Source organism: Bactrocera tryoni, chromosome 5 (assembly GCF_016617805.1).
Source record: "Bactrocera tryoni isolate S06 chromosome 5, CSIRO_BtryS06_freeze2, whole genome shotgun sequence".
Taxonomy (NCBI): domain Eukaryota; kingdom Metazoa; phylum Arthropoda; class Insecta; order Diptera; family Tephritidae; genus Bactrocera; species Bactrocera tryoni.
Window position 1 is genome coordinate 29,455,176 of NC_052503.1, and position 25,965 is coordinate 29,481,140.

Below are 25,965 nucleotides of genomic sequence, written 5' to 3' on the forward strand. Positions count from 1 at the left end.
AGGCAGTAAGTTCTCATGATTAGAAAATATGTCAAGGTATCTTCGACAAGCTTTGCTGATTTTGTCTTTAACAAAAGAAAAATTTAAGTCTTTGTTGCTTGGTAGTAAATCCATCAATTTTATCAAATCCATGCGACTTTTTAAGTTTTATTTTCTTAATCTCAGTCGTAACTTCTTTAATAGAAATTTTTCGAATAGGCAGACTCATCAAGACAAGGCAAGGGGATTCTAGAAAGTTTTGTACCTAAGCAGTGTTTTCATCATCAGGAATTTCCCTCGGGCGAAAAACTGAATGCAAACGGAGAGCAAACACTTCGGCTTTCTTTTGATTATCGCTGAATCTGACACCATAATTCTTTCAATAACTGTGTTTCTTCTAATAGGCCTCTTTAAATCTTTGGTTGCCTAACACAGGTTAAGCTCTGGATTGTTTGCATGGGGATCCAGATTCCTAAGATATTCTGCTACTTCGTGTTCTTTAATTTGTCTTAATTCAATAGGAAGGAACGGTTTCAAAATGCAGCTATATCAGTATTTTGCGTAATAATTTTGTATGGTTACTGGACACCGTAGTCCCAAACGTTACTATTATTGGCGAATGATCAGAGTTTAAGTCAAAGCTCTCTTTAATGTAAAGTTGGTGTTGTGATATGCCTTTATACATGACAAAATCTAGAAGGTCTGGATTTTTTCGAGGATAACTTGGCCAGTATGTGCGTTTCCTGGTGGAAATAGTTGAATAATTAAACTTTGTTATATAGTACATTTAAATGCTTAGCGTTAAAGTCCCCACCACATTGATTTTTGCGAAAAAAACTATTTGTTCTGTTATTTTTTTAAGTCCTGTTTATTTTGGAATGCCCCTTGTATGTATGTATGTATATGAAGGTGCTTTTTGGTTGGGAAGGTTCTTGTATATTTGATTATGTTTCAGTTGGGAAATTGCATCAAAATGAAAGTTAAACAGAAGATTGTCAACGGAACTTTAGTTTTCAACATATGGTAGTCCGATGGTGCAAGCTCAAGGCTACATGATAGATGCATCAAGACTTCCCAGCCAAGCTCTCCCAGTTTTTGCCGAGCCATCAAATATGTGTGGGTCTAGCGTTGTCCTGATAGAAGACGAAGCTCTTTCTGTTCATCAGTTTTGGCAATTTTTTTCGATTGCTTGCCTCAATCTCATCAGTTGTTGACAGTAAAATCTAGAATCAATCGTTCGACCAGGCTGGAGCAGCTCATACCGGATGATTCCTTTCCAATCCCACCATTTTTTGGACCACGATCCCTTGCACACATTATTGTCGTATTCGTTCCAATTTTCGTCTCCTGTTACCATTCGCTTCAGAAATGGTTCGATTTCATTTCGTTTCAGTAAAGAATCGCAGATGTTAATTCGGTCCATTAAAATTTTTACAGACAATTTTTATGGTACTCAAACACCGAGCTTCTTTTTATAGCCAGCCTTTTTTAAATGGTTCAAAATCATTTGATGATGAATGTTAAGTTCCTTAGCGATGTCATGGCTGCTTAGGTGAGGGTCCTGGTCAATCTTTTCCATAATTTCATCGACTTTTTCAACGATAGGTCGACCAGAGCGAGGTGCATCTTTCACATCGAAATTTCTAGAACGGAAGCGAGCGAACCACTGTTGTGCTACACGAACTGATACATCATCGTCTCCGTAAACTTCACAAATTTCATTTGTGGCTTGCGTGGCATTCTTCCCTTTTTTACACAAAAATTTCAAAATATAGCGAATTTCTTCATTACTTTCACTCATTTTTGAACAGCTGTAACTTTTTTTCAACTTCCCCGAATTTAATTTGTTTTTGATTAAATGAAGCTTAAAATCTTAACTTTCTAACACTATATGGTATGACACAATGTGATTGGTAGCACTGGAGATATACGACTGTAACGACAACTACTGACAAAGTACGAAAAGACTTTTTCGACTAACCGACCTTTCCTTTACAATGATTTTTTCTGTCAAAAATTATGAAATAACTTTTATTTTCGGTTCATGTTTTTAAGATCTTCGAAGCGTAGAACATCCATTTGGTTCTTTCATAATATATTTTATGCATTCAAATAAGAACATTGATAATCTAAAAAAACCCAAGTTGTGTAGTTTTTGAGTGTCTGCCAAAATATAAAATTTTTAACCCGTTCTAGTATAAAACTTCTTTCCATAAACCCCTTATAAAAAGTATATTAATTAAAAAAGCTTCTTTCAAAATTAATTATTTCTGTATTTATTTATTAAGTGTTTTCTTCTCTTTGTTGTCAACGGTAATGAAGCTAACTTTCATTTTGGTATAATGGAAGCAAAGGTTTAGCGTTAGATGCGTACCAAATGTTTGGATTCTGATTTAAACCATGAGTTATCTGCGGTCCTGGTGGACCCGATGGTCCAGGTGGGCCAGCACGTCCCTGAGGACCAGGTCTACCCATAGGTCCGGTTGCGCCGGTAAGTCCGCGTGGGCCTGGCGGTCCAGGCGGTCCCGGTGGACCTGGTGGCCCCACTACAGCCACAGGCAATATGGCAGCGGGCGGTTGTAGAGCAGGATTTTCTTGATTCATGGCACCATTTTGCAATTTAGTAGCAGGCGACAATAAATTTAAACCGGCATTACCGTTCAAATTGAAACCGAGTTGTAAGCGATCGGCAAGCGCCCAACGTTGATAAGCATTCTCATAGTAAGGATAGTTGCGGCGCATATCATTCGATGTTAGACGATTGTCCAGTATGGCGGCTGTATTTGGTGTTGCACCAGTATAAATAGGAAAACCGATACTGGGCAGCATAAATTTAATACTCTCATCGTCCATAACGGGCATAGCATTCGAGTATAGATAGTCGGGCAATTTGCGACTGTCCTTCTCTAGTTCGCTTTCTTGTGGCGTTGTTGTGTCTTTGGCGCTTTCACTAGCTGGTGCGCTTGCATCCAGGCGCGGTTCCTGCATGGCCGGTTGTTCATCCTGTGCGTAGATTACTAATTTGCCATCACCGTCCGCATTACGAGCAACACCGAAGTGCAGTGGTGTGGCACGAAGCGAGTGAACAAGTGGGCTCGAGCTGGCAGTGAGCAGCAGCAGGATAGCTGTGGGTCAGATATCAGAAAAAGTTAATTCTAAGTAGATTGCTACGTTACAGTTGTGCTGTAAGAATGACTTACCGAGTTCTCGTATGACTTTTGTGGTATTCATTTTGCTTATGTTGTCTTCTAACTCCGAGAACTTGCTTTTATATTGAGGCACACCAAATACTAATGGCTATTAGCTGGTCTTTCTTCAACTTTTACTAACTAACGTGATAAGAATCTAACACTGCTGCCAGTCAAGTGCTTCGGGGAAGCTCATGAATAAGTGAGTCAAGCCGCCATGGTTGACAAAGTCGTCGAAATGATGCGCTATAAATCAATAGTTGGTGCTTGTTATGATTTAAATATAACTAGGTCAGGCAATAACCTGTTGAAAGCTCGCTGACCGCAGAGCCGATGTTTTGGTGATGAATTTTGTGCGCGTCCATTGAGTCAAAGCGATTAAGAATGACGATAAGTGACAAGCGCTCATTTGTCTTAGCTTGTGCTTGCAGCGAACCAGCATTGAAAACCATAATAAACTAGTTGAAAATTGCTTTTAACACACAAACTATTAAAACACCGTTGGTTTGTTATTTTATGTAAAAATTTAATTTCTAAAATTAACTAAACTTCGTTTTTTAATCTCTACATTTCACTCATTATCATAGTAGTCTGTTTCGTCGTCCTCCGCGTAAATGTCATGCGTCATGTGACGAGCTGACGTACCCGGCGGACCTTGTGGACCGGGTGGACCCATAAAACCTTGCGGTCCCGCCGGTCCAGGCGGTCCATTCGAGCCCGGAAAGCCACGTCTACCACGTAAACCAGGCGCACCTTGTTGGCCAGCTGAACCGTCACGTCCGTCAGGACCAGGTACACCTTGCGGACCGATTGCTCCTACCGGGCCAGTATCGCCAGTGGGACCACGTGGCCCTGGATTGCCGATATTACCAGCTAAACCAGGTGGTCCTGGCGGTCCCGGTGGCCCTTGTTGTGTATAGTATACCTGTCCAGCTGCGCCGCCGAACTGTGCTTGCAGCGGTTGGAGGGTTAGGCAGAGCGCAAAGCAGACTGTAAACAAGAAGAATAGAATGAATGTGTGTGTTTAGTTATGAATTCGTTACTTACTTAGTAGAATGTATGCTGCATAATCCATTTCACGTGGTAAACTGTGGGGAGAGGCGCGACTCAGCTCCTTTTATACGCCTGCAGCAGGCAGCACCGTTACTGCAGTGGCAAGTTGCACCGGGTGCATTAATTTATGTTCTCTGATAAATTTTGTCGATTAAATGTTGTTCATAAAATTATATTTAATCACCTTTTTTCTTCTTTTTGTCAGCCCTTTATTACACTTAACGAGTGAGACTATAAAAATCTTAATTTTCTGTGCGCTGCAACAAGTGCATTTTCAATTTCCCTCATTTCCATTTTCAATAGAATTTAACTGCATTTTGATTTCTTGATAGCCTCTACTACTGCTTCATCAACCGATCGATTTTATGCGGGAAAGTTGTTCAAAGTGCAACAGTCGAGAAAAGACACGATGATTAATGTATACCAATCGGTATTGAGCCATTAATTGAAGATTAAATCTAAGAGCCGAATCTAATTAACGAAGTAATAAAATTGCTTTACGTGGATTAAGCTTGAGTATATTATTCATTGGGTGCTCCAGTTTATATAAGTTTAAATAAATTTTACTTTTCGTCAATTTTAATTTTACGCTTTTTCTTTGAAACCGAACTAAACAAGTAAGGTAGCAAAAAAAAAGTTGGGATGGAACCGAAACTTATATAAGATTACCTAAAAAAAGTTGGGTAGTCGAAAAAGTCTTTTGGTATTTTGTCCATAGATGCTACAGCTATTCAAAAATGAGTGAAAAGCAAGCCACCAATGAAATTTGAGAAGTTTACGGAGACGATGCTGTATCAGTTCGTGTAGCACAACAATGGTTTCTTCGCTTCCGTTCTGGAAATTTGGATGTGAAAGACGCACCTCGCTCTGGTCGAGCTCGATGTTTGGGTACCACCATGGTCCAAGCGTGGTGAAGCTCAACAAATGGTCGCAAAGCCAGGATTAACGCCTCGAAAGGTCGTTTTTGGACGAGAAACCAAAAAAGCTTTACACTAATGGAACAATGTCTCTAGCAGAAGAATGGCAAAAAGTGTTCGATCAAAATGGTACATATTTGGTTCATTAAAATTAATTGTAAATATAAAAAATAAGTTGAAGTTTGATTAGAAATACGAAAAGTCTTTTTCGACTACGCTATGTTATATCACATATCTACTCATATACTATATACTATACACTGCTGGCCTCTTATTATCCAAAATGCTTTTTTTATCAAAGTTCGAATCTTGACCGAAAAATATTTGTTGGTTGATTTGCGGAAAAAGGACTGTATATTCGAAGATTCCAGAAGCGTCTATGGCAATCATTGCCAGTGCAATTAGTTTTCGGTTGGTCATAGAAATAGAGCTACTTTATATTTCTTTGCCTAGCCTAAACAAGTGCATTCGTTTTCTACTTTAAAAATGGAAAAAGCTACAAAAAAGCTTCCCAAGAGCTATCCATTCAAAACATTGCCAAACAGATAAAACGCAGCTCCAGAACCGTTGATAGATATTTAAAGGATACAGCGGCATATGGAAAACACTTTGAAGGAAAAAAGCACTATCTGAACAATCAGTACTCAAACTTGTTAGAATTGCTTCAAATTTGACTAAGTTTGCAGCTAAGATTAAGGAAACAGCAAGCCTTTCAACTGTTCAACGTACAATCAGAAATACAGAACATTTAAAGCGTATAAAAATCAAGAAAAAGCCACATCTGAACGAAATAATACAAAACGTTGGCTGTCCAATCTGACACTCGACTTAATGATTGGCGTTCAGTTGTCTTTACTGATGAAAAACGTTTCAATTTAGATGGCCCTAATGGTTTTCAATATTATTATCACGGTTTTCGGAAAGACGAGCTACAATATATTTCAGTCGGCACCACATTAAGTGGTAAACTGTGGTAAAGCAATTTCTTCAACAAGACAATGCTACTATTCGTAACGCTCGAGTAATAAAGTCGTTTATTTGGAGTGAAAACGTTAATGTCATGACCTGGCCACCAAATTCTCCAGATCTTAACGTAATAGAAAATGTTTGAGGCTGGCTAACACGGAAGGTACACGAAGGAGGAAAGTAATACGAAAATAAGGAAACATTAACTGCAGCTATTGAACGTGCTTGGAGCGAGATTTCAGTGACCTACATAGACTCCCTGTATCATTCTATGAAGGACTGGATGTATGAAGTTATTACTTACAAAGGAGGCAGTACTCATTACTGAAATTACTTGATATTATGGAAAATAAGTTGCTAAATATCATGTTACTCTCGTTGACGTAGCTTAGACGTCTTTCACCAAATTTTTGCAAAAAAATTTAAGTTTTTATTTACCTTCATTTTATTGATGCGATTCAGGTCAAATGTCACCATTTTTTGAAGGTAATTTCGTAATCACTCTCATAGACATCCTCCTCACTATTGGTGAAAAACTGGGATACAAGCTACTTTTGAGACTAATTTTCCATAGTAATTTGCCTCACACAATAATAGGAAAAAATCACTTGGGACCAGATCACGACTATAAGATGAATGCATAAGAACCTCAAATCATGCAGCCGGAGCTTCCGGCTATTCATTATCGATTTGTGTAGACTGGCGTGCTTCAGATAGAATACAATTCAGCTTTTCTTGCGATTCGCAGTTCGAAATTCGGTCCATGATAATTTTTGTCACTAAGTTAGTGAGCTTTTTTTATACGGATGGCTCGAAAATAAAGAGCGGAGTTGGTGTAGGAATATACTGTCCAGAACAGGTCATAAGACAACCTTTTATGCTGCCTTACCACTATAGTATATTCCAAGCAGAGGCCTTTGCTATTGAGAAAGCCGCCGAGCTAACTTCTAATGTATCAGCAGACAATTACAAAGTTCACATCTAAGTGGACAGCCAAGTAGCAAACATGGCTTACAGAACGGGGCTGACAAATAGAGAAGACTCTAAAAAATTTCCAAATCAAGACACTGTGAAACGACATAGCATCTCCTGTGCACTTGTTCCCCATTGGTAGGTCCACGCTCTAAGCATTTGGGCCACATGGAATGAGAAACTGGAAGAGGTTTCGATAGTGAAGTTATAGGGTCTATTGAAATTCATGTCAAGCGCAGAAAACTCAAAGCATGACTACTCCTCATGGACCTCATAATAGAAATGGAAATTCATATGGTATCGCCAAAAACCTAAATTGGTCAATTATAATGTCCTTATTTATTTTCGAACTGTTTTAACTGTGCCACGTAAATTAAATTAGTGATCGAAAACTGCATGGAGATATGCCCGTTTACAGCTTACGAGTAGTCTAGATTTTTCTGCAACAGTGCTATTAAGGCTAACCATAATTTTCGGCGAATTTTCATTGTCCTTAGTTTCAGGAAAAGCTTTGCAAGTAAGCAAAATATTTCTCTTCGATTAAAAACTATTCACTGGACCACTGGTTTGAATCAAGTTAAAAATTGCTTACTATATTCTGCATTTTTAATTTTTGTTAATAAACTTTAAACGGTATCATTTTTAGTAGGAGGGCTTTTTCAGTCTTAGATAATGAAAGAGAGCCATTTCTTATTATAATTTCATCCCTTGGTTCGAGATATGTTTGACATATGAATGTGATAGATTATGGACCGGAATCGTAGGAGAGATAATGTTCCAATAGGCAACAGAGTCATAACTGTAAAATTCGAGGTTGCAACCATCTCGACGGAATTAATTTTGATGAATGATTAACATTCATTATCAACCGTTAAGATCTTTTCCAATAGCACTTTTAGTTCCAAACTTGTGAAGAAATTATTCTAAAGTTTTCATCTTTTGTTAGAATGTTGTGAAGATAACTGTCGTAAAGAATAAAAATGAGACATTATAATTATGTAATCGATTTGGTACTAACTTGAAACTATTGGTAAGGGTTCTTCGATTACGAAAAAATTATTCCAGAAGCCAGTCATTGTTCTTAACGAGACAAATATATATCAGGTTGCCGGCTACAATCGTCCACGATATCATAATCATTGACTTGAAGACGAAATGTAGAGTTCGTTCGTAAACGAAAAGTCATGAAAGTATATTCTGTGCATTTGTTTAGCTCTGACTAGATGAAGAGCTCAATTTTTTGGCACCGTTACATGCTATGTGTTGTGTTGAAATGCTTTTAGTCAAAGTTATAGAAAATGTTGAAATATTCTTCATTCAGTTGCTGTCTAATTATGTAAGATCTGTGAAGCACACAATTTAGTAACTCTAGCAAGAAACAAAGTATTACTTACATGAAGAGAGAGCGAGAGAGAGAGATGAACATATGTGGCATGATAACTTCTGGAGATTTTTTTTGTGATTAATTTTGAAGATTTGATTTAAAAATTAAAAGAAGTAAAAAACAAGTAACTAAGGTTTCAGTAGTTTAAGCTTACAATAAGCCTTTTGAGTATTGAATAAATATATTTCAAACAATTCTAAATCCGCAAATGATTTCACTTATTACTAGCACTTTTTTCCGAATATTGCGCCGTTATTTTCCACAGCCACAGTTGTCATCATTTAAAGACGCTTTGCCAAAAGTACGCTTGAAAACGGTCACGATATCCGCATCGGAGGCCAATTGTAGAATCATGAGCACAGCAAATATCGATTTGATAAGCTACAACACGCGACATGAAGAAATAATTGAAAAAAAAAATTACTTTTTATAAGTCCAAAGAGTCTGTGTAAAATTAAAATAGACGAGAACGAGAACCCAACTTACAAAAACACGAAAATTCACCATTTTTGTCAAAGCGTTTCGCTTTTTCGACACTGAAAATTCTACTAAATATGGCTGCAAATATGCTTGAGTTCCCAACTAATTGTTTTCGCCTTAAATAAAATTGTATGTTGAGACATATGTATGTGCGCTGGAACGTGTCGCAAATCTTGATACGTGGCATTTTTGGGTATTAGCTGGGAACTGGCTGGCATTATGTCTATTCTAAAACCTGGTGTCGCATGCCTAAAAGTAGACTACCAAATTGGTTTATGGTATTCTGCACTCCAATTTACCGGGTCAGCTAAGTAGGTCGTGCTTGAAGTAGTCACATTGACCGAAATGCTCGCTTTAATTGCAAACTCTGCTTTTCCAGCGGCATTTCCGTAAATATACAAATGTATATGGGCCCGTAGGTATGTAGTAGCGAGCAGCGCGGAGGTTATGGAAATTTGGAATAAAAAAGTGCTTCTTGCTTACAACACCTCGTCGCTATTTCATGCCTTTTAATGCAAAATTTATTTATTTTATATGTTTATTTATTTATTTATTACATACACATATGTATGTATGTATTTGTATAAAATAGAGTTTGTGTTTTTCAGCGCAATTTTTTATCATATTTTTTGTTTTTTGTATATAAAACAAACCAACGCAGCAGAAGTAAATGTAGGCGCTCGATTTCGGAATTTTACAAATCACCGGCAAAAATTATATTTATGTCTTTTTTTTTTGTTTTTTGCAATTGAAAATTTTTGCTCGACAAGTTATTGCGTACAGTGGGATGAATATACATAACCAAGCATATAAAATTAGTAGAATTATTTTATTTTATGTTAACTATTAACTATATTAAATTTTTTTATAGCGGTTGTTTGTTGCATGCGTCACTGTTAAGGTGAGGTGAGTTGAATAGAACAAAGCTTTTACTTGGAATCACTGACACGTTAAACTGATCTGATCTGTCAAATAAAATTTCCTTCTGTAGTTTGTTGCAAATCACCAGTAAGCCCTTCCTTACTTCGTTTCAACGCTTAATAACTGTGGAAATATATTTCCAAGTTTGGATTTTTGAATGGCGAAATTACTTTCATATGTTTCAACAACAAGTCAATTTGGATCAAATATTTTTCTGGCCGAATGGAATTGCACAATATTGCTGTAATTGGAGTTACAATCTTGTTTGGTTTGATTCGGATGCTGACAGCTTGGATAACGATGAAACAAACATCGATGATTAGAAATAAAATTACTGCAGATGAAATGATTGACGACGCCCAGCATGTTATTGGACAGTTATACACAGCTTTAATGGAAAAACTTGTATTTAAATTTTAAATTGTAAATGAATATACAAATTTTTATTCAATAAACACAGATTGCAAATTAAAACCTTTATTTAAAATAAAAAAACCGCCTTCTACAATACATTATACAATTAGATATTTTATTTAAAAATCATACTGCTAGCTTACGTCGCTGATTCTATAAAAAAATCCTTCAGCAAAGACACATAACAATAAAAGCAGAAAAAAAATGTTAGAACTTGAAAGTTCTCGGCGGTTTCCGTAATGATTGCTGCATCACACTTTCCAATATTAATGTTGAGCCTTAAAACCCAATGATTAAATTTGGATTCTCGGAAATGCAGTAAAAACGCTCAACATTGTACAGTTAGCACTGCTGATTTTATGCTGGCTGATGCCCTCGCATGAAACTGCTAAGGACTACGCATTTGAGAAATGGGATTTTCAAGCCACAGTCGCCAAAGCGAAAACACTGTAATCAAAACTTTTATTGTGGCATACATGTTTGTTTACTTTCTTCACTTCGTTGTTTTGGTAAGAACTTTCACGCAAATCGAAGAAAGTTGTATGTGAATGCGCCTTAAATTCTTTGGTCCATCCTTTGACAAAACTAATATGAATACTAAAATTCGTTCCATAGGAACCAACATAACAGGAAAGTATCTACACAGATCTTTAAGAAAACTCTTCTGAAACCGATAATGTGCCTTAACAAAACTGCAAATTCTAATACAAGCCTGTAATTTGGATCTCAGTAGAGATGAGTATTTTTGGCTAACTTTTTGAGGTATTTCATCAACACCTCCTTAAACCATATGAAAATAGCTGCAATAGGATAACAACCACACCCACTCCAAATAACGGTTATGTTGAACAGTACTAAGAAAGCGATAACTCACTAAATTAAACTCAGAGAGCAGCAGTACGGTATTATCGATAAAAGATGAAAGCTTGTCCACTTAAAATCCACTCAAAGATTGTATTTTGGAATAACATATAAATATATATACTTGTATATACATCTATAGAGATTTTCTCTATACCTTCAAGAATTATTTCAGGTATTTAATTTAAAAGTTGGAATGTTTTATAGGCAATTTAAGCCGATTTTGAGCTTTTGATGATATAAAGGATGTTAATGCTCTTCATTTGAATAAACCGCCTTTATATTCTATGGCAATGACCGCAGTGAATAAAATAACATTGCTCTCATTTTCTGAAAGAAGAGCTTGAATTTTTGCTGTTTTAGAGCAACATGGTTGTTCTTCCCTTTTTTGGAATTTGGGGTTTCGGGATTACCAAATTTGGTTGTAGCGACTAAACCGATGGTTTTATGAAATTACTTATGCTTCATATTTGGAAAATTTGTGATATAAGGTAATAAGTGGTATCTTCGTTAACAGTACAACAACTGAATTCCCTTTGACAGTCTGTTGTCAGGTGAGCATTGGACAGATAGTTGACGCAAACAGACAATTTTTTTTCAATATCGTATTTTATGGTCTCCCTTACAGATTTCACATAATGATTGCCATTGATTGGTTTGATTTGACACGAATGTTTGGCTTCTATTAATGTGTCTACTATATTGCATGTTTTTACTGGCTCGAGGTTTAAATAAGTTTTTATTTGAGTCATTTTGTTGACCTTTTGGCTTAATAAGTTTTTTGTCTACTCGCTTGGCTATTTCACACTGAGTAGTTACAAAATCTTTCATCCGGTAACATTTTGGCGGTTTTTTTCTTGCCACTAGTGATTGCGCCCATCGTAGCAAAGCAGCATCAGGTAGAGTCGCTGCAAAAATGTTTACTAGGTTTCCACGATTCAGTGGAAATATTTTGTGTTTCCAACACTGATAAACAATTAGTCACTGTCGAATAATAATTTCTGAAATTCCTAGCTGGTTTCTTGTTGAATTTTTGGTAAATTCATTGAAATTTTTATTTGGTTATCTACCAATAATCTTTCATTTTCGTATCTTTTGACCAGTGCTCCTCAAACCAGATTAAAGTTTTCGTCATTTAACGCGAATCGCTGGACGACATTATCTACTTCCCCTTTAGTTTTGTACCTGAGATGGTACAGCTTTTGTGCTCGTGAGAGTTGTGGATAGTTTATATAAATGACAGTGAACAAGTCCCAGCGAACTGTTGGACGGCATTTCAAGCTCCTTACGTACTTAATATACGAGTACATATAATAGCGGCATTTTAATAACAAAAAACGGTTTGGAATATCAATGAAATTCTTCATTCCTGTGCGCTTTATGGGCCGGTAGCGTCATTGGGCCCTACTTTTTCCGTAATGATCTAGACCCGCACATTACTGTGAATGGAAACCGCTATGGCTTAATGAAAATCGAATATTTTTGGTTCAAATTGGAAGCTACACAGCGAATTTCACAATCGATTTTTTGAAAACCAAATTTGGTGAGCGTGTTATCTCACGAAACGGCCCAGTCAATTGGCCGTCTCGGTCGTGCGATTAGACGACGTTTTTCACTTCCAATTCTATGATCTATGCGTACAAGACAGCGACGACTGATGCACTTCGTACGAATATCGAACGTGGAGTTGCAGTGGTATCGGCCGTATTATGCTTGAAAACCGTCGAAAATTGAGTTCAGCGTATGGACTTCTGCAAGCGTGCCCGTGGTGGTCATGCGACAGAAATCGAGTTCCATACATACTTTTGTAGCGCTCTTATTTAAAACCCCTCTACTAATATCTGAAAAATCCTTGAATCTGAAAAGTGATTTATAGTTAAAAATAATTTGGTGATTATTAGCACATATTTTGGAAAGCGCTATTATAGTGAACAAGTAAAATAAATATTTTGGGATTTTTACTCAATTGTTTTATCGAAAATAATAAGAACTGTTTTTATTATAAGCTTAAATTGTCAGCACTTTTACGAAATAATTGTAAAATTAAAGAATTCCTTTTATAGATTGAGATGCTAAGACCCATACTAGTGTTTCCTAGAAAAGTAAGTATTTACATACATATTTTAGTCGGAATTGGGCTTTTTTCCGTTTCCATTTGGGGATGTATACGAACGCACATAACAAGTACACATTTCACATATATACACATCAATGCGTATAAGATAACACACATAAATGAAGTCACTAAGCGCATGTATGTATGTATGTATGTATGTATAAAACTATAGTATATTTATTCAGCTAGGCTCACGTTGTGAAATGCCTCGATTAATCACAGAGTTATTCATTTCATAACGCAGTTCGAATACACCAAAAACAACAAATTAAGGCGACTAAAAAAATTGCTAACTTTTTTTCCTAAATAATAATTCTAAAAATATTCACTGGTTATGGGTATAGCTCCGCTTCGAACGGGGTGCGTTACATTTGAAGAGCCTCATTCAAAATACTTTCAAACATATGTATATACATATGTACTAATTTACTATTATGTAGTCAAAATTAGAATTCACGTTTTCAACGTGGAAACGGTTAGGTGCCCAACCGCGCACACCCCTGACCAATAATGTAAAATCGTTTGGTCACGTAAAGTCCGTATACACGTAACATATGTCGCGTACCCTAAATTTGCTATAAAAACTATACAACAATTTTGTTAAACATATTCATTCAATCTTCTAACCCTAACATCAAACAACAAAATAACGCATAATGAATAGATTCATTGTAAGTAACTCCTGCAATTCCTCGTACATAACGGTGAATATATAAAATTTTCTTCCTTCTTGCCTTGCAGTGCACCTTCGCCGCAATTGTCGCCGTTGCCAATGGCTACTCAGTAAGCGGTGGCAGCCGTGGTTATGGCTCTGGTGGTTCTGGTGGTGGTGGCGCCTCCTCCTCGATCGCTGGAAATGCCTATCAATTGCTGCCAGCCGTTTCGGTGCAAACGATTGCTGCGACTGGAGGTAGCTCGGCCGGTTATGGTGGCTCGTCGGGCGGTTATGGCGCTGCCGCTGGTGGTTATGGTGGCTCCTCGGGCGGTTATGGCAGTTCGGCGGGTGGTTATGGCAGTTCCGCTGGTGGTTCCTCTGGTGGTTATGGCGCCGCGAGTGCACCATCTGTTGATATCAATAGTTTGCTGGCTGCAGTTGGTGGTGATATTAGTGCACAACAAGCGGCTCATCTCGCCTTATCCTTGCCTTCCGCCGGCGGTCCACTTATTGATACCTCAATTGTTTCTGGTAGCAGTAGTCGAGGTTCCTATGCCAGCGGCGGCAATTTAGCTTATGTTATAGCGCCTAGCGGCGGTTCTTACTCTGCTCCAGCTCCAGCTGCGGCTTCATACGCTGCACCAGCTCCAGCACCGGCTGCATACGCAGCACCAGCTCCAGCACCGGCTGCATACGCTGCACCAGCTCCAGCTCCAGTTGCTTATGCAGCACCTGCTCCAGCTCCAGCCGTCTATGCAGCACCTGCTCCTGCCCCAGCCGCCTATGCAGCACCTGCTCCTGCTCCAGCCGCCTATGCAGCACCTGCTCCTGCTGCTGTTGTGTATTCAGCTCCTGCACCTGCACCGGCCGCTTACCAAGCTCCAGCACCAGCTCCAGCAGCCTACGGTGCTGCTGCTCCTGCTTCAGCTCGCGCATCAGCACCTGCCGCAGCTCGTCGTCCATCAGCTGCCGCTGCCGTGAGCTACATCTCGGGCGGCAGCAGCAATGCTGCCTCCGCACCCGCTGCAGCAGCTGCGTATTAAATTATACGTTACAGAATATTTTTTAAAAAACTAATGTTCGATCAACGGTCCAAGAATAAAAAGCGATATTTCGAACAAAGAACCAAAGATTTTTGATATTTCTACCGCTTATATACTCGTACTTTAGAAAAATCGGAATAAAAGCATGAATATCGCTTTGTTCGGAATGATTTGTGGGGTGTCTTAGTGAGCGGATAAAAGCTTTTTATTGAGTGTTTTGACTATATTAGCACTTTTAACAATACAAAGTATATAATAAGGAGCTTACAACTATTTATCCGAAGTTAGTATATACAAGTACATATAAGAGGAACCCGAATGCTAAGTGAAGTGGTGATATAATTTCGATATATTATTGCATATGCTATATGGAGAATGATATTCTGAACTTTATTTGTCTAATTTTCGTAGAAACAGAGCCCGAATATGTTTATTGAGCTTCCGAATCTATAAGCATACCATATTGCCGAGGTCACATTGCCGAATAGTTTAGCACTTGTCGATATCCGACACATTTGAACTCAGCTTTTTCACACGTCAGTGCTATTGTGACGTCATTCGTAAAGTACTCTGACAGCAACCATTGAGAGTGATCTAATAATTTTAGAATACATACCATATATGATATAGCAAACTTTAAAACTGGCAAATAACTGTTGTTGAATATGCGATGCGCTGAAGTCAATGTAGTAAAGACTGTCGGCAATAATACAGGTATATTTTTTTACAAGTAAGCAATATCTGAAAAATTCTTAGTTGTCGTTCGACGCTCCAAATTTTTCGCCCAAAAATATAAAACCAAATTCTTTTTTTGCAAAAGGGTTTGTGGAATTGAATGTAGCAAACATATATTTTATATATAGAACATATGTAGCTTTCCGATAGAACCATTACATTTTACACCATTTATGGTCTGGTAGAAGGAAATAAACTCTGTCGTCATACCATACTACGTTTTTAAGATTTTGTAATTTTGTTTGAGGTTAACTCCCTGATATTTGGCCGTCATTGTTAGAACAAAAATATATTTCTCCTTAAACTCCAGCACATTAAGAAGATTCTGAAGTTTTGAACTGAATGACAAGAAATAGCCTGTGTCTGCTTGGTGAAAATTGTTTATCTTTTATATATTTAGGTATAGTAAAAGGTTTTTTCAAAACGACGCTATAAAAGTAGACCGATAGGGCCAGCAAACTACACCATATTTTTTCCCGCTCTTTTGACATTTCTCTTCAGTAAGGTATGCCATTCCCTAATGGAAAGATATATCCAACAACGACTTGTATTTATTAAAATTTACTACCGAAATTCGAAGTCAGTGGCCTCAACTTTAAGAGCGCTACGTCCAATTTATGGTCGTCATAATCGTCCTGTCAGATCAACAATTGGACGTCTAGTGGAAAAATTTGAATCCACAGGCACAGCACAAAATGTTTCCGTGCCAGTGAAACAAAGAAGTGCCCGTTGTATCGAGCGCACCAATTGAGGAAGACCCAAATCAATATCTCACACGTCGTTCTCAAGCGTTGGACATCTCTGATACGTCGTTGTGGCAAATTTTGCGAAAAGATCTTGGCATACATCCTTACAAGATTAAATTGAGGTAAGAACTGAAGCTGCTTGATCACCAAAATCGTCGTATGTTCGTGAATTGGGCTGAGAAACAATTTGGAAAAGAACCGGATTTTTATCGAAAAATTATCTTCAGCTATGAGGCATACATATTTCTGGCTGAATGGCTTCGTCAATAAGCAAAATATGCGTTATTGGTCATGCAGCAATTCACACGTACTCAATGTGTCACCATTGCATCCCGAAGAAATTAAGGTTTGGTGCGGCTTCTCCCGTGATGATTAAGACCGGCACTTTACTGCGAATGGGAATCGATACCGCTGAATGATAACCGAATATTTTTGGCCCGAATTGGATGATATGGACTTGGAAAATATGTGGTTCCAACAAGACGGCGCCAGAAGTCATACAGCGAATGTCACAATCGATGTATTGAAAACAAAGTTTGGTTAACGTGTTATCTCACGAATTGGCCCAGTCAATTGGCCGCCTCGGTCGTGCGATTTGATGAAACTACGCCAAGTCTATGGTCTATGCTAACAAGCCAGAGATAATTGATGAACTTCTTCCGAATATCGAACGTGAAATTGCAGCAGTATCGGCCGATTTATGCTTGAAAGGCGTTGAAAATTTGGTTAAGCGACTGGACTTCTGCAAGCGTACCCGTGATGGTCATGCAAAAGAAATCGAGTTCCACTCATAAAGACATCGAATATACTTTCACAGGAATAAAGAATTTCATTGATACTCCAAATCCTTTTTGCTTGATTTAAACACTTTTCTAGCGCTCCTATTGAAAAAATAGTTAGATATAGAATGCCACACTATGTTAGGGTACTATAATTTAGGTTAAGTGCTAAACTATAATACCTTTAAATGAAGCAACTAAAAATTATAAAGCGGTTTCTAGCAGCAGTTTGGCAGAGCTCGGGGGTTGGACACTATGTACCAGGTAACTTCTACTGTAATTTTTACTTCTGGCAAGGCTGGGGTTTGTGCACTCTAAAAATCTACGGATGACGGCTATCAATTGATGTCTCTCCAAATAATATGTCAATATTTTTTTTTTTGATATTTGTTTCAATAGGTCTATTAAGAAAACATATTCTTGTCGACCCAATCTAGGACATGGTTTACTCTAGCCTGAACCTAAAGAACTCGAGCGCCAATGGTTTGACAGCTACATGGGTCGGACTACAAGAAATTGTATCAGCATTTAACATAATATTGGACGAGCTTAAAAAAAAAAAATATTTTTTAAAATGAGAATACGAATAGCACCATACACATACGTACGGCGCTCTCATCTCAGTAAAGACAATGTTCAGGACTCCTGCTGAACAAATATTTGGTTCGAAATAACTAAATTTTTATACCCTGAACAGGGTATATTAAGTTTGTCACGAAGTTTGTAACACCCAGAAGGAATCGTCGGAGACCCTATAAAGTATATATATAAATGATCAGTATGTCGAGCTGAGTCGATTTAGCCATGTCCGTCTGTCTGTCCGTCTGTCTGTATATATACGAACTAGTCTCTCAGTTTTTAAGATATCGTTTTAAAATTTTGCAAACGTCATTTTCTCTTCAAGAAGCTGCTCATTTGTCGGAACGGCCGATATCGGGCCACTATAACATATAGCTGCCATACAAACTGAACGATCGGAATCAAGTTCTTGTAGAGAAAACTTTCACATTTGTCAAGATATATTCACGAAATTTGGTACAGATTATTTTCTAAGGCAACAATGTAATCTCCAAAGAAATTGATCAGATCGGTTAACTATAGCGTATAGCTACCATACAAACTGAACGATCGGAATCAAGTTCTTGTATGGACAACTTTCACATTTGACAAGATATATTCACGAAACTTGATATATGTTATTTTCTAAGGCAACAATGTAATCTCCGAAGAAATTGTTCAGATCGGTTAACTATAGCATATAGCTGCCATACAAACTGAACGATCGGAAACAAGTTCTTGTATGGAAAACTTTCACATTTGACAAGATATATTCACGAAATTTGGTATATGTTATTTTCTAAGGCAACAATGTAATCTCTAAAAAACTTGTTTAGAACGGATTACTATAGCATATAGCTTCCATACAAACTGAACACATAGTTACTAACAGAAATGCAGCTGTGAAGGGTATTTAGCTTCGGTGCAACCGAAGTTAACGTTTTTTCTTGTTTCAACTAGATTAGGTTAGTTGGCTGATCTCTCGGTGTGGCGTAGAAATTTTGAAAGCAATGCAACCCATTGATTTATGTAAAAGTTCGTAAAAATTCTCAAAGCAATCAATTTAAGAAACTTTTTTACTTAAATAAATATAGTTAAGAATTTTCACTTAACTGCTCATCGACTACCAAGAACTTTTCAATTGAAAGAGCAAAATTTTTCCGTTTGCTTGATATACATACATAAACGCTGCAGTTTTTCGTTGCAAAAACGCTCGAGCCACCAGCGTAAGCGAAATTTATCAGTCTTCAAGACATGTAAGCAGTTCGCAGCGCGGTGTAAATTAATTTGTTGAAACTCCCATTGAAACCTGCTAACCGACTGACCGCTAATAACTTCTTGCTGTCTACAATACTATAACCATGGCGGTAATCTTCACGGCCCCTAGGCGGGCGTTGCTAGAATTTTCATTGAATGTGTCACGTAACAGCTGCACCAATGACCGTACGGTTGGCGGTGACTTTTCGGCTGCGGCATATAAAAAGCATTTGAAATACTATTGCCCACTAGTAGTCTATGTTATTGCGGCGGTAAAAAACCAAACACAACAACTGCCAAAATGCAACGTTTCATCGTAAGTATGCTCTTAAAATCTCAATTTTAGCAACAAATAAATTAATTAAAATATTTTTCTTTACTGTCCACAGTGTGCTTTATTCTCGGTGTTGGCACTCGCGCATGCCCTTCCTTATGGCGGCTCGAGCAGCAGCAGTAGCAGTGGCGGTTATGGCGGCAGCAGCAGTGGCGGTTACGGCGCGCCAGCTGCAGCACCCGCTCCATCTTATACCAGCGGCGATGTAATTGTGTCACAGGAACCCGCAGTCTTGTATAACATTCCTGCACCATCGGCTTGGAATATATCGCCAGCTAGAGCAGCCGGTCCAGTGCTAACACCGGTTGACGCTAGGACTATCTCAGGATCTGGTACGGCATCATCGTTGATTGGCATCTCATCGCGTCCAAGTGCCATCGCTGCTGCGGCTTCTGCTAATGTGCCTTTGAATGCTGGTTCCTACAAGCTATTGATTGTACCCTCCTATGAAGTGCCCAATATTGTGGGACCTGAACCTGCTGTGCCCAAGTCGCCCGCTGGTGTTGGTGCTGGTGGCAGTGGCGGACAGGGTTATGGCGGTCAAGGCTATAGCGCTCCGGCTAGTCAAGTGATCAGTTATTAATTGCTTTAATATTGGCTACAAACATCTCAAATGCAAGGAAGCAAAATTACTGTTAAATACATGAGCTCCAAGAGCAAATTCCTTAATTAATGAATATGAATTTGTTTTATTTGAAAACTTTTATGAGCATAATAAATAGGGGTACATACATATATATTTAAGTTTAAGTAGTAAGACAGTTACGATTAAAATGTGTGATTCGTTGAGGTTTCTACATCTGGTTTAGCTAAGAGCATCATCCAAATACTAGTAACCTCTGATTTCCTTACAGAAGGACCAATTATTTGAAGTTATTTTTTCAACAAAATATCGGTAAAGTACATATGATGGAGACCCACTAAGATTGGAATACGTTCTGATCATCTATCTCTTGAAACAAGCCCTGTTTCTTGACTAGATCTTTCACACAAGGAAAAACATCTTTCCGGCAATTCATAATTGTTTGTTTTACAGACGACACTGTCTTCCCAAAAAACAGTATTTTTAAAAAATCTTCAGATCTCACAATTACTGGAGAAACTTGTTACAACCTCAGCTATTTATCCTACACATATGCATTGTGACAAAAGTTAGTAAGAAGTTCCTTTTTTTCGATTATTTTCGACGTAACAACCCTCTCGATCCATATTTTAAAGTCAGTCAGAGTAGAAGTTCACCGGAGAACTTTAAAAGATCAATTAACTACTTGAATTAAAGGCACGGTATTCTTTAAAATATATTTATTTGGTATGCGAGCTTTCCAACGTATCGTATTCGTCAATAGTTACTTGAAAGTGTTATACTTACTTCTAGGGCGAAGTTTAGAAAGAAAAGTATGCGCTCGATTTTCTATTTACAAAACAAAAAATTTTTAATATAAATTGTATTCTCAAACAACATGCGATTATCTATTTCTAACAAGCGTCAAACCCCTTAAAAAAAGCATTAACTGTATATAATATCCAGTGGCGTAGCTACAACTTCGGACGCCCGAGGCCAAGGATGTTCTGCCGCCCCCCTTTATCTACCTACCTACAAGTTTCATAAGGTGGTTCGAACAAAAGTGAATTTTTACAAAATATCTTCGATGTTAAGTATATAAAATTTAGGAACTAGAAGCCACGCAAATTCTGATGTTCCAAAATTCTCACAATACGGTTTTGAGGAATTTGATAGTAAATTTACAAGCCATCTTATTTGTTGAAGCATTTTTCTGAATATTAAAAAACAACTCGTTTTGCCGCCCCCAAGACGTTGGGCCAGGGGCCACGGCCCCCTTGTCCTAAATTTTCAATTTGATCCGAGTAACAGCTTTGGAGATACAGCCTTGAGAACTGAGTGTTCGAGGCTAGCTTTCATTGTTACTCAAATCTTTAATCGTGTTTTTTTCGAAACGGTGTTTTTGAAGTTGTTTGGCATGATTTTTCGAGAACTATTTTATCGATCCGCATGGAATTTTATACCGGTATTTTAGATACAATTCTAAACACTTTGACGAAGAATTTTTTGTTTTCGATTACAACTATTTTAAAAATCAATGTCGTGTTTTTTTCATGGGGTCATCGGAAATGGCGTCGCAATGGCAGAGTTTAAAATATTTTTTCCAAAAATTTCAGAAATTTTTTGATAATATTTTATGTATGTTTGTAACAATAAAAAAGTCTAATAAAATATCAAATTTTTATGTGAGAAAAAAATTGTTGAAAGAAGGCTGTTTTTTCCCCAGGAAACCAATGTAATTCCTTCAAAGAATTCTGGCCTTGATATCTATAGGTCTGCACTTTTTGAAAGAAATTATTATATAATATAGTGGTAAGCGATTTTTATCAATTTCCAACTGTTAGGAGCTAATGAGATCCTTACAAACTAAGTTCTATTTATATTTCTAGAGTAACTTTTCCCGATCGATGATATAGGACTGCTTTCCATAGCAAGAAGTACGTGCAAAGGTTTCCCATTTGAAGAAAGACGATTGCTAAAATAACATACTTCTTTTTGTATCCAATTCTTATTCTTCGAATTGTTTATGGCTATCTCTAATCATACTGAATTGTATAAAAAATCAAATTTACTTAATTGCGATGTTGACATTGGTGTAAACGTCGTCTTGTAGTTTTTGGCAGCAATTTCGAAACCGGTCCATGCTTGACCATCAACAATTTTTCAGTCAGAATTTGAAATTTCAGTTTGGAAGCAAACTCTATCTCAATGTATAAGTAACTTGATACAAAATGGTCATTGCGAGTGATTTTAAGTATTCACTGAAAATGAGAGGCCATTTTGAAAATATCAGCCGACACGGGTTTCGATTGAATCTTCACTGTTTTCTGTGAAAAGTTCAGAAAGTGCGCTATGTCTTACTAAACGTCTAACCGAGCCAATCTTTTTGACGAGCTTAAACTGACAATATTAGTTCTCTGGTAATCCCAGGCTTTGAAAAAATGTACTTGTAGATCATTTTTAAATATCATTCGAGATTTTCGACGAAGTCTTAAAATATCATGTATGAAGTTTAAATATATCGGAAAGAGTCCAGTATATTAAATTTGTTCTCACCACAATGTATGTACTTAGTCCACATCGCTTATTTGCTCATCTAACTATTCGAATACACTGGATCAGATAAGCTCAGCTCATTTTATGTTAAGTCAAGATCTTCATCGTTGTGCAATCGCTTTAGATGCTAGAAAAAACTATTTCGAGAAAAAGTTCGAGTTAGCGCTACACCAAATTCGAATTTCTGCTTTCGTAAATACAAAAATATTCGAAAAATGGCACACAAATAATTTTAAAGCCCTTCAAAAGTCTCGATTTGACCCGCCATAACTGAGTGCTGTCTTCAATCTACATAAACACATTAAAGTCTGCATGTGTAGATCTCTTTAATTGAAGCATCGTTTGTAATCATGTAAGAAGTTATGATTTTGATTACCATTTCGTTCCAAACAAGAATTGCAGAGTTCAAAGTGCAACCTTTTATCAGGTGATAAGAAAGCGCCAATTAAAAGCAAGTGTTCTACTTTTAAGCAGCGATGCTCTTAATCTCACGGGTATATAATTATTTAAACAGTTCGTTGTGTGGGTTAATTAAACTTTGTACTCTTCGATAGTTGCCGCCAACAAATGGCGGGTTTATCTTCGCTTCATGCCATCAACGAGCTTCAAATTGGCGTAGTTTGCGGTACCAAGCACTACTCAAAGTTCTGACATGCTATATGATCAACCGCAAACCACGCGCCTCTCCCCAAACTATAGTGGAGAGATTGCACTACTACAAAGAAGTAGACCATGCCGTGATTCTGCAGCTGGAGAAGAGTTAAGCTTAGCTCAAACATACCACTCGTTGAAAGTTTTTTAGACAATCATTGTAGTCTCAATATTGTTTTGTTTTTGTTCTTGTTATACATAATGGTAAACGTTTTGCAGAACGCTTCCAATACCCAGTTGTTGCCCCCGTGAAATATTTGTTTACGGTTTTGTACGATTTGAAATCACGTTTAGAGTTTTCCGATTTTTGTTTGCTTATAAAAAGAAGTGTGCCGCATTTGTTTTAGTTATTAGTACCAATTGTGGAAGAAGCCAAAGAACTTCCAGCAAAAGCGAACCAACCACACACAATGCACAGCAATATGAAACAGTTCATGGTAAGTTTTCTGGTTTTTGTGCTATTGAGGCTGTACGCAAAAATCCGCTGTAAAACTCTCTAAGTACTTCCGTTATTCTAGCCAGATAGTGATGCATTGAAACTCATGAGCGCCTTGTTTTTATTTGTGTTCTTTACAGTGTCTTTCTTTGGCGCTTTTCGCCTCCGTGGCTGTGGCACATCCGTATGGACAATCGGCGTCATCGTATGGTGCTGCGCCAGCATCCAGTGCAGGTTATGGTGCTGCGCCAGCGCCAAGTGCAGGTTATGGTGCTGCACCAGCGCCAAGTGTTGGTTATGGTGGTGGCGCCAGTGGCGGCGCTAGTACAGTGCAGCAAGTCAGCTTGGCCGGTCTCGCCAATTTGGTGAATATCGAAGCGATTGAGAGATATTTGAATGCGCCAGCCCCAGCTGCCCGTGGTAGCGGTTCCGCTTCGTATTCTCAAGCTAAATATGTTGTATCCGCCTCATCACCTACTGCCGGTCCCGTAATTTCTTCGAGTTACAGTGCTGCGCCAGCTCCTGCAGCGGCTGCATCTTCGGGTGGTTATGGTGCCTCAGCTGGACCAGCTCTTTACGTGAACGAAGCACCATCTATCAGTTACTCCGCTCCCGCTGCCAGTTATTCCGCACCCGCTCCAGTCGCCAGTTATGCTGCTCCCGCTCCAGTCGCCAGTTACGCTGCTCCCGCTCCAGTCGCTAGTTATGCTGCTCCTGCTCCAGCCGCTAGTTATGCTGCTCCTGCTCCAGCCGCTAGTTATTCCGCCCCTGCTCAAATAGCCGGTTATGCCGCTACAGCTCCATCTTCATCTGGCTATGGTGCTTCATATTCTGGCAGTGCTTCTGCCGCTCCCCGTTATACCGTCCTCCCAGCTACTGTTACCCAGATCAATGCTGGCAAGACCAGCTACAAAACCTATCAAACTCCCATCCAATACAGCACCGTAACCCTTCCAGTTGCTGCCTCTGGCCCCGTCGCCAATTTGTATGTACCTGAAAACGCCGGTTCGTCTGGTAGTTCTGGTAGCTCCTATGGCGGTTCATCTGGTTATGGCAGCTCTGGTAGCTCTATCAGCTCCTATGGTGGTTCAAGTTATTAAGCTTACTTCAAAATAGCGGTAAATTTAGTTAGTATTACTAATTTATGTGCATGCGACCAGTTAAAGAATTCCAAATTCAAAATTTTTATTTGAGAGCGTTTTGTGTAAAAAATTGTTTGATAAAAGTTTGGAACATGTTTTGATATATTTGTTTTTTGGCTAATAAATAAATTGTTTTTAAGTTGAATTAAAATGGTTTTACTAGCGAATTATTTTGGGTTGTGTAAAAGTGTCAAAGCTGATTTTCGGAATTTTTGAAACTCTTTTTCTTCATGTTTACTCGGTATAGTGGTTTTTCGACCGAATATTTCGAAAGAAAAATCTTCGATATTCGTGACCAATTGCGGATCCAGATGCTGTTTTGTTCAGCGAATGAAGCATATAAACTAGATTGAACGCTAGATACATTATAATGAAAAGTCCTCTGTCTATTGCTTTCAATTGATGGTATTGAAGAGATATGTAGAAATTTGTATGTCTCCACGATTTATTGTACTATGTTATTCCCAAACAATTTATTGTAATATGCTTTCTTTGGCAACATTCTTGTATAGTAGACTATTTCTGAAAATGTTTGTTAGCCAGAAAAAAAATGGAATTAATATACTGAAGTTTTTTAAAGTCTTAGACAAAGTTAGCTGTTCGACTCCTACGATAGACGATCCCAACACAAGCCAGTTACACTAGAAGTAGTAACAATTTGTCTAGTAATTATGATTTATTTTCTAGATGTAGGAACTACGAACAGTAATGAAAGTTTAGCTCTGCGAACTTAGATTAATATGTAAGTCTTCACTTAAGAAGTCTCACTTAGTGTTACCGATTTTATGAATTTATGGTATATGTAAGCAGGCGTCATTTAGTCTAACTTCGAGCAATCGAACTTAGTCCCACTTGAAAGCCAATCGATATTTGATGTTTCTATAAGTGGAATATATTTCTTAAATACTAGGCTAAACTTGTAGAACTGAATATATGTACATATATATTGTGGATGAATACTGGTATTAAATATGTTGAGATATCCCCGTAGTTATAGCTATTGAGATCGTTTCATATATATATAGTATGTAATTAAATTATTCTGTATTAAATATTCGCGTAACTATTATTGAATGTTTGGTGTTCTCATTTAGTTTCCAGAGCCCCATCTTTAATGAGATTTTTACCCTTACTAGCAAGCCTGTGTTTCTAAACTTATTAGGCGCTTTACTTAAGAACAACTCAAGCACTACCATCTCGGATTCACATCATGTATCCGCCCAAAAAACTTTCTAACGTCTATTTCTAAACCAATACTAG

General features: G+C 37.9%; 4 protein-coding genes across 6 annotated transcripts; 2 read left to right on the forward strand and 2 right to left on the reverse strand.

Moving 5' to 3' along the window:
* Positions 1–2,239: 2,239 nt before the first annotated feature.
* On the reverse strand, positions 2,240–3,613 carry LOC120778302. 2 transcript variants are annotated; one of them, XM_040110089.1, is made up of 3 exons: positions 3,472–3,613; positions 3,180–3,413; positions 2,240–3,104 (listed from the first exon to the last, which is right to left on the reverse strand). In XM_040110089.1, the coding sequence occupies exons 2-3, from the start codon at positions 3,208–3,210 to the stop codon at positions 2,302–2,304; spliced, it is 834 nt and encodes a 277-aa protein (XP_039966023.1). In that variant the 5' UTR covers positions 3,211–3,413; positions 3,472–3,613; the 3' UTR covers positions 2,240–2,301. The 2 variants fall into 2 exon arrangements, with proteins under 2 accessions (XP_039966023.1, XP_039966022.1); XM_040110088.1 differs by having other exon boundaries at positions 3,180–3,613.
* Positions 3,614–3,728: 115 nt separating this feature from the next.
* Positions 3,729–9,058, reverse strand: LOC120778832 (collagen alpha-1(I) chain-like). Of its 2 annotated transcripts, XM_040110843.1 has the most exons (5): positions 8,946–9,058; positions 8,470–8,840; positions 8,094–8,418; positions 4,215–4,691; positions 3,729–4,157 (listed from the first exon to the last, which is right to left on the reverse strand). In XM_040110843.1, exons 4-5 carry the CDS (start codon positions 4,240–4,242, stop codon positions 3,739–3,741), a joined length of 447 nt encoding a protein of 148 aa, XP_039966777.1. In that variant the 5' UTR covers positions 4,243–4,691; positions 8,094–8,418; positions 8,470–8,840; positions 8,946–9,058; the 3' UTR covers positions 3,729–3,738. The 2 variants fall into 2 exon arrangements, 1 of the variants encoding a protein (XP_039966777.1); XR_005705583.1 differs by lacking the exons at positions 3,729–4,157; positions 4,215–4,691 and adding an exon at positions 7,715–8,037 and having other exon boundaries at positions 8,094–8,840; positions 8,946–9,048.
* Positions 9,059–13,840: 4,782 nt separating this feature from the next.
* LOC120777091 (ice-structuring glycoprotein-like) lies at positions 13,841–24,850 on the forward strand. The gene is made up of 6 exons (XM_040108225.1): positions 13,841–13,922; positions 13,993–14,942; positions 19,277–19,340; positions 19,414–19,926; positions 23,475–23,564; positions 23,704–24,850. The coding sequence occupies exons 1-6, from the start codon at positions 13,908–13,910 to the stop codon at positions 24,661–24,663; spliced, it is 2,592 nt and encodes an 863-aa protein (XP_039964159.1). The 5' UTR covers positions 13,841–13,907; the 3' UTR covers positions 24,664–24,850.
* On the forward strand, positions 19,289–20,035 carry LOC120778661 (forkhead box protein D3-like). The gene is made up of 2 exons (XM_040110586.1): positions 19,289–19,340; positions 19,414–20,035. The coding sequence occupies exons 1-2, from the start codon at positions 19,326–19,328 to the stop codon at positions 19,939–19,941; spliced, it is 543 nt and encodes a 180-aa protein (XP_039966520.1). The 5' UTR covers positions 19,289–19,325; the 3' UTR covers positions 19,942–20,035.
* Positions 24,851–25,965: the final 1,115 nt, after the last annotated feature.

Coding starts and splice junctions, on each gene's coding strand:
- LOC120778302 (XM_040110089.1), bottom strand. CDS start 3,210: ATGAATACCACAAAAGTCATACGAGAACTCG. Junction 3,105..3,179: donor AAAAGTCATACGAGAACTCG/GTAAGTCATTCT, acceptor TCTGACCCACAG/CTATCCTGCTGCTGCTCACT.
- LOC120778832 (XM_040110843.1), bottom strand. CDS start 4,242: ATGGATTATGCAGCATACATTCTACTAA. Junction 4,158..4,214: donor TGCAGCATACATTCTACTAA/GTAAGTAACGAA, acceptor TCTTGTTTACAG/TCTGCTTTGCGCTCTGCCTA.
- LOC120777091 (XM_040108225.1), top strand. Junction 19,927..23,474: donor ATAGCGCTCCGGCTAGTCAA/GTGATCAGTTAT, acceptor CATTTGTTTTAG/TTATTAGTACCAATTGTGGA. Junction 23,565..23,703: donor GCAATATGAAACAGTTCATG/GTAAGTTTTCTG, acceptor TGTTCTTTACAG/TGTCTTTCTTTGGCGCTTTT.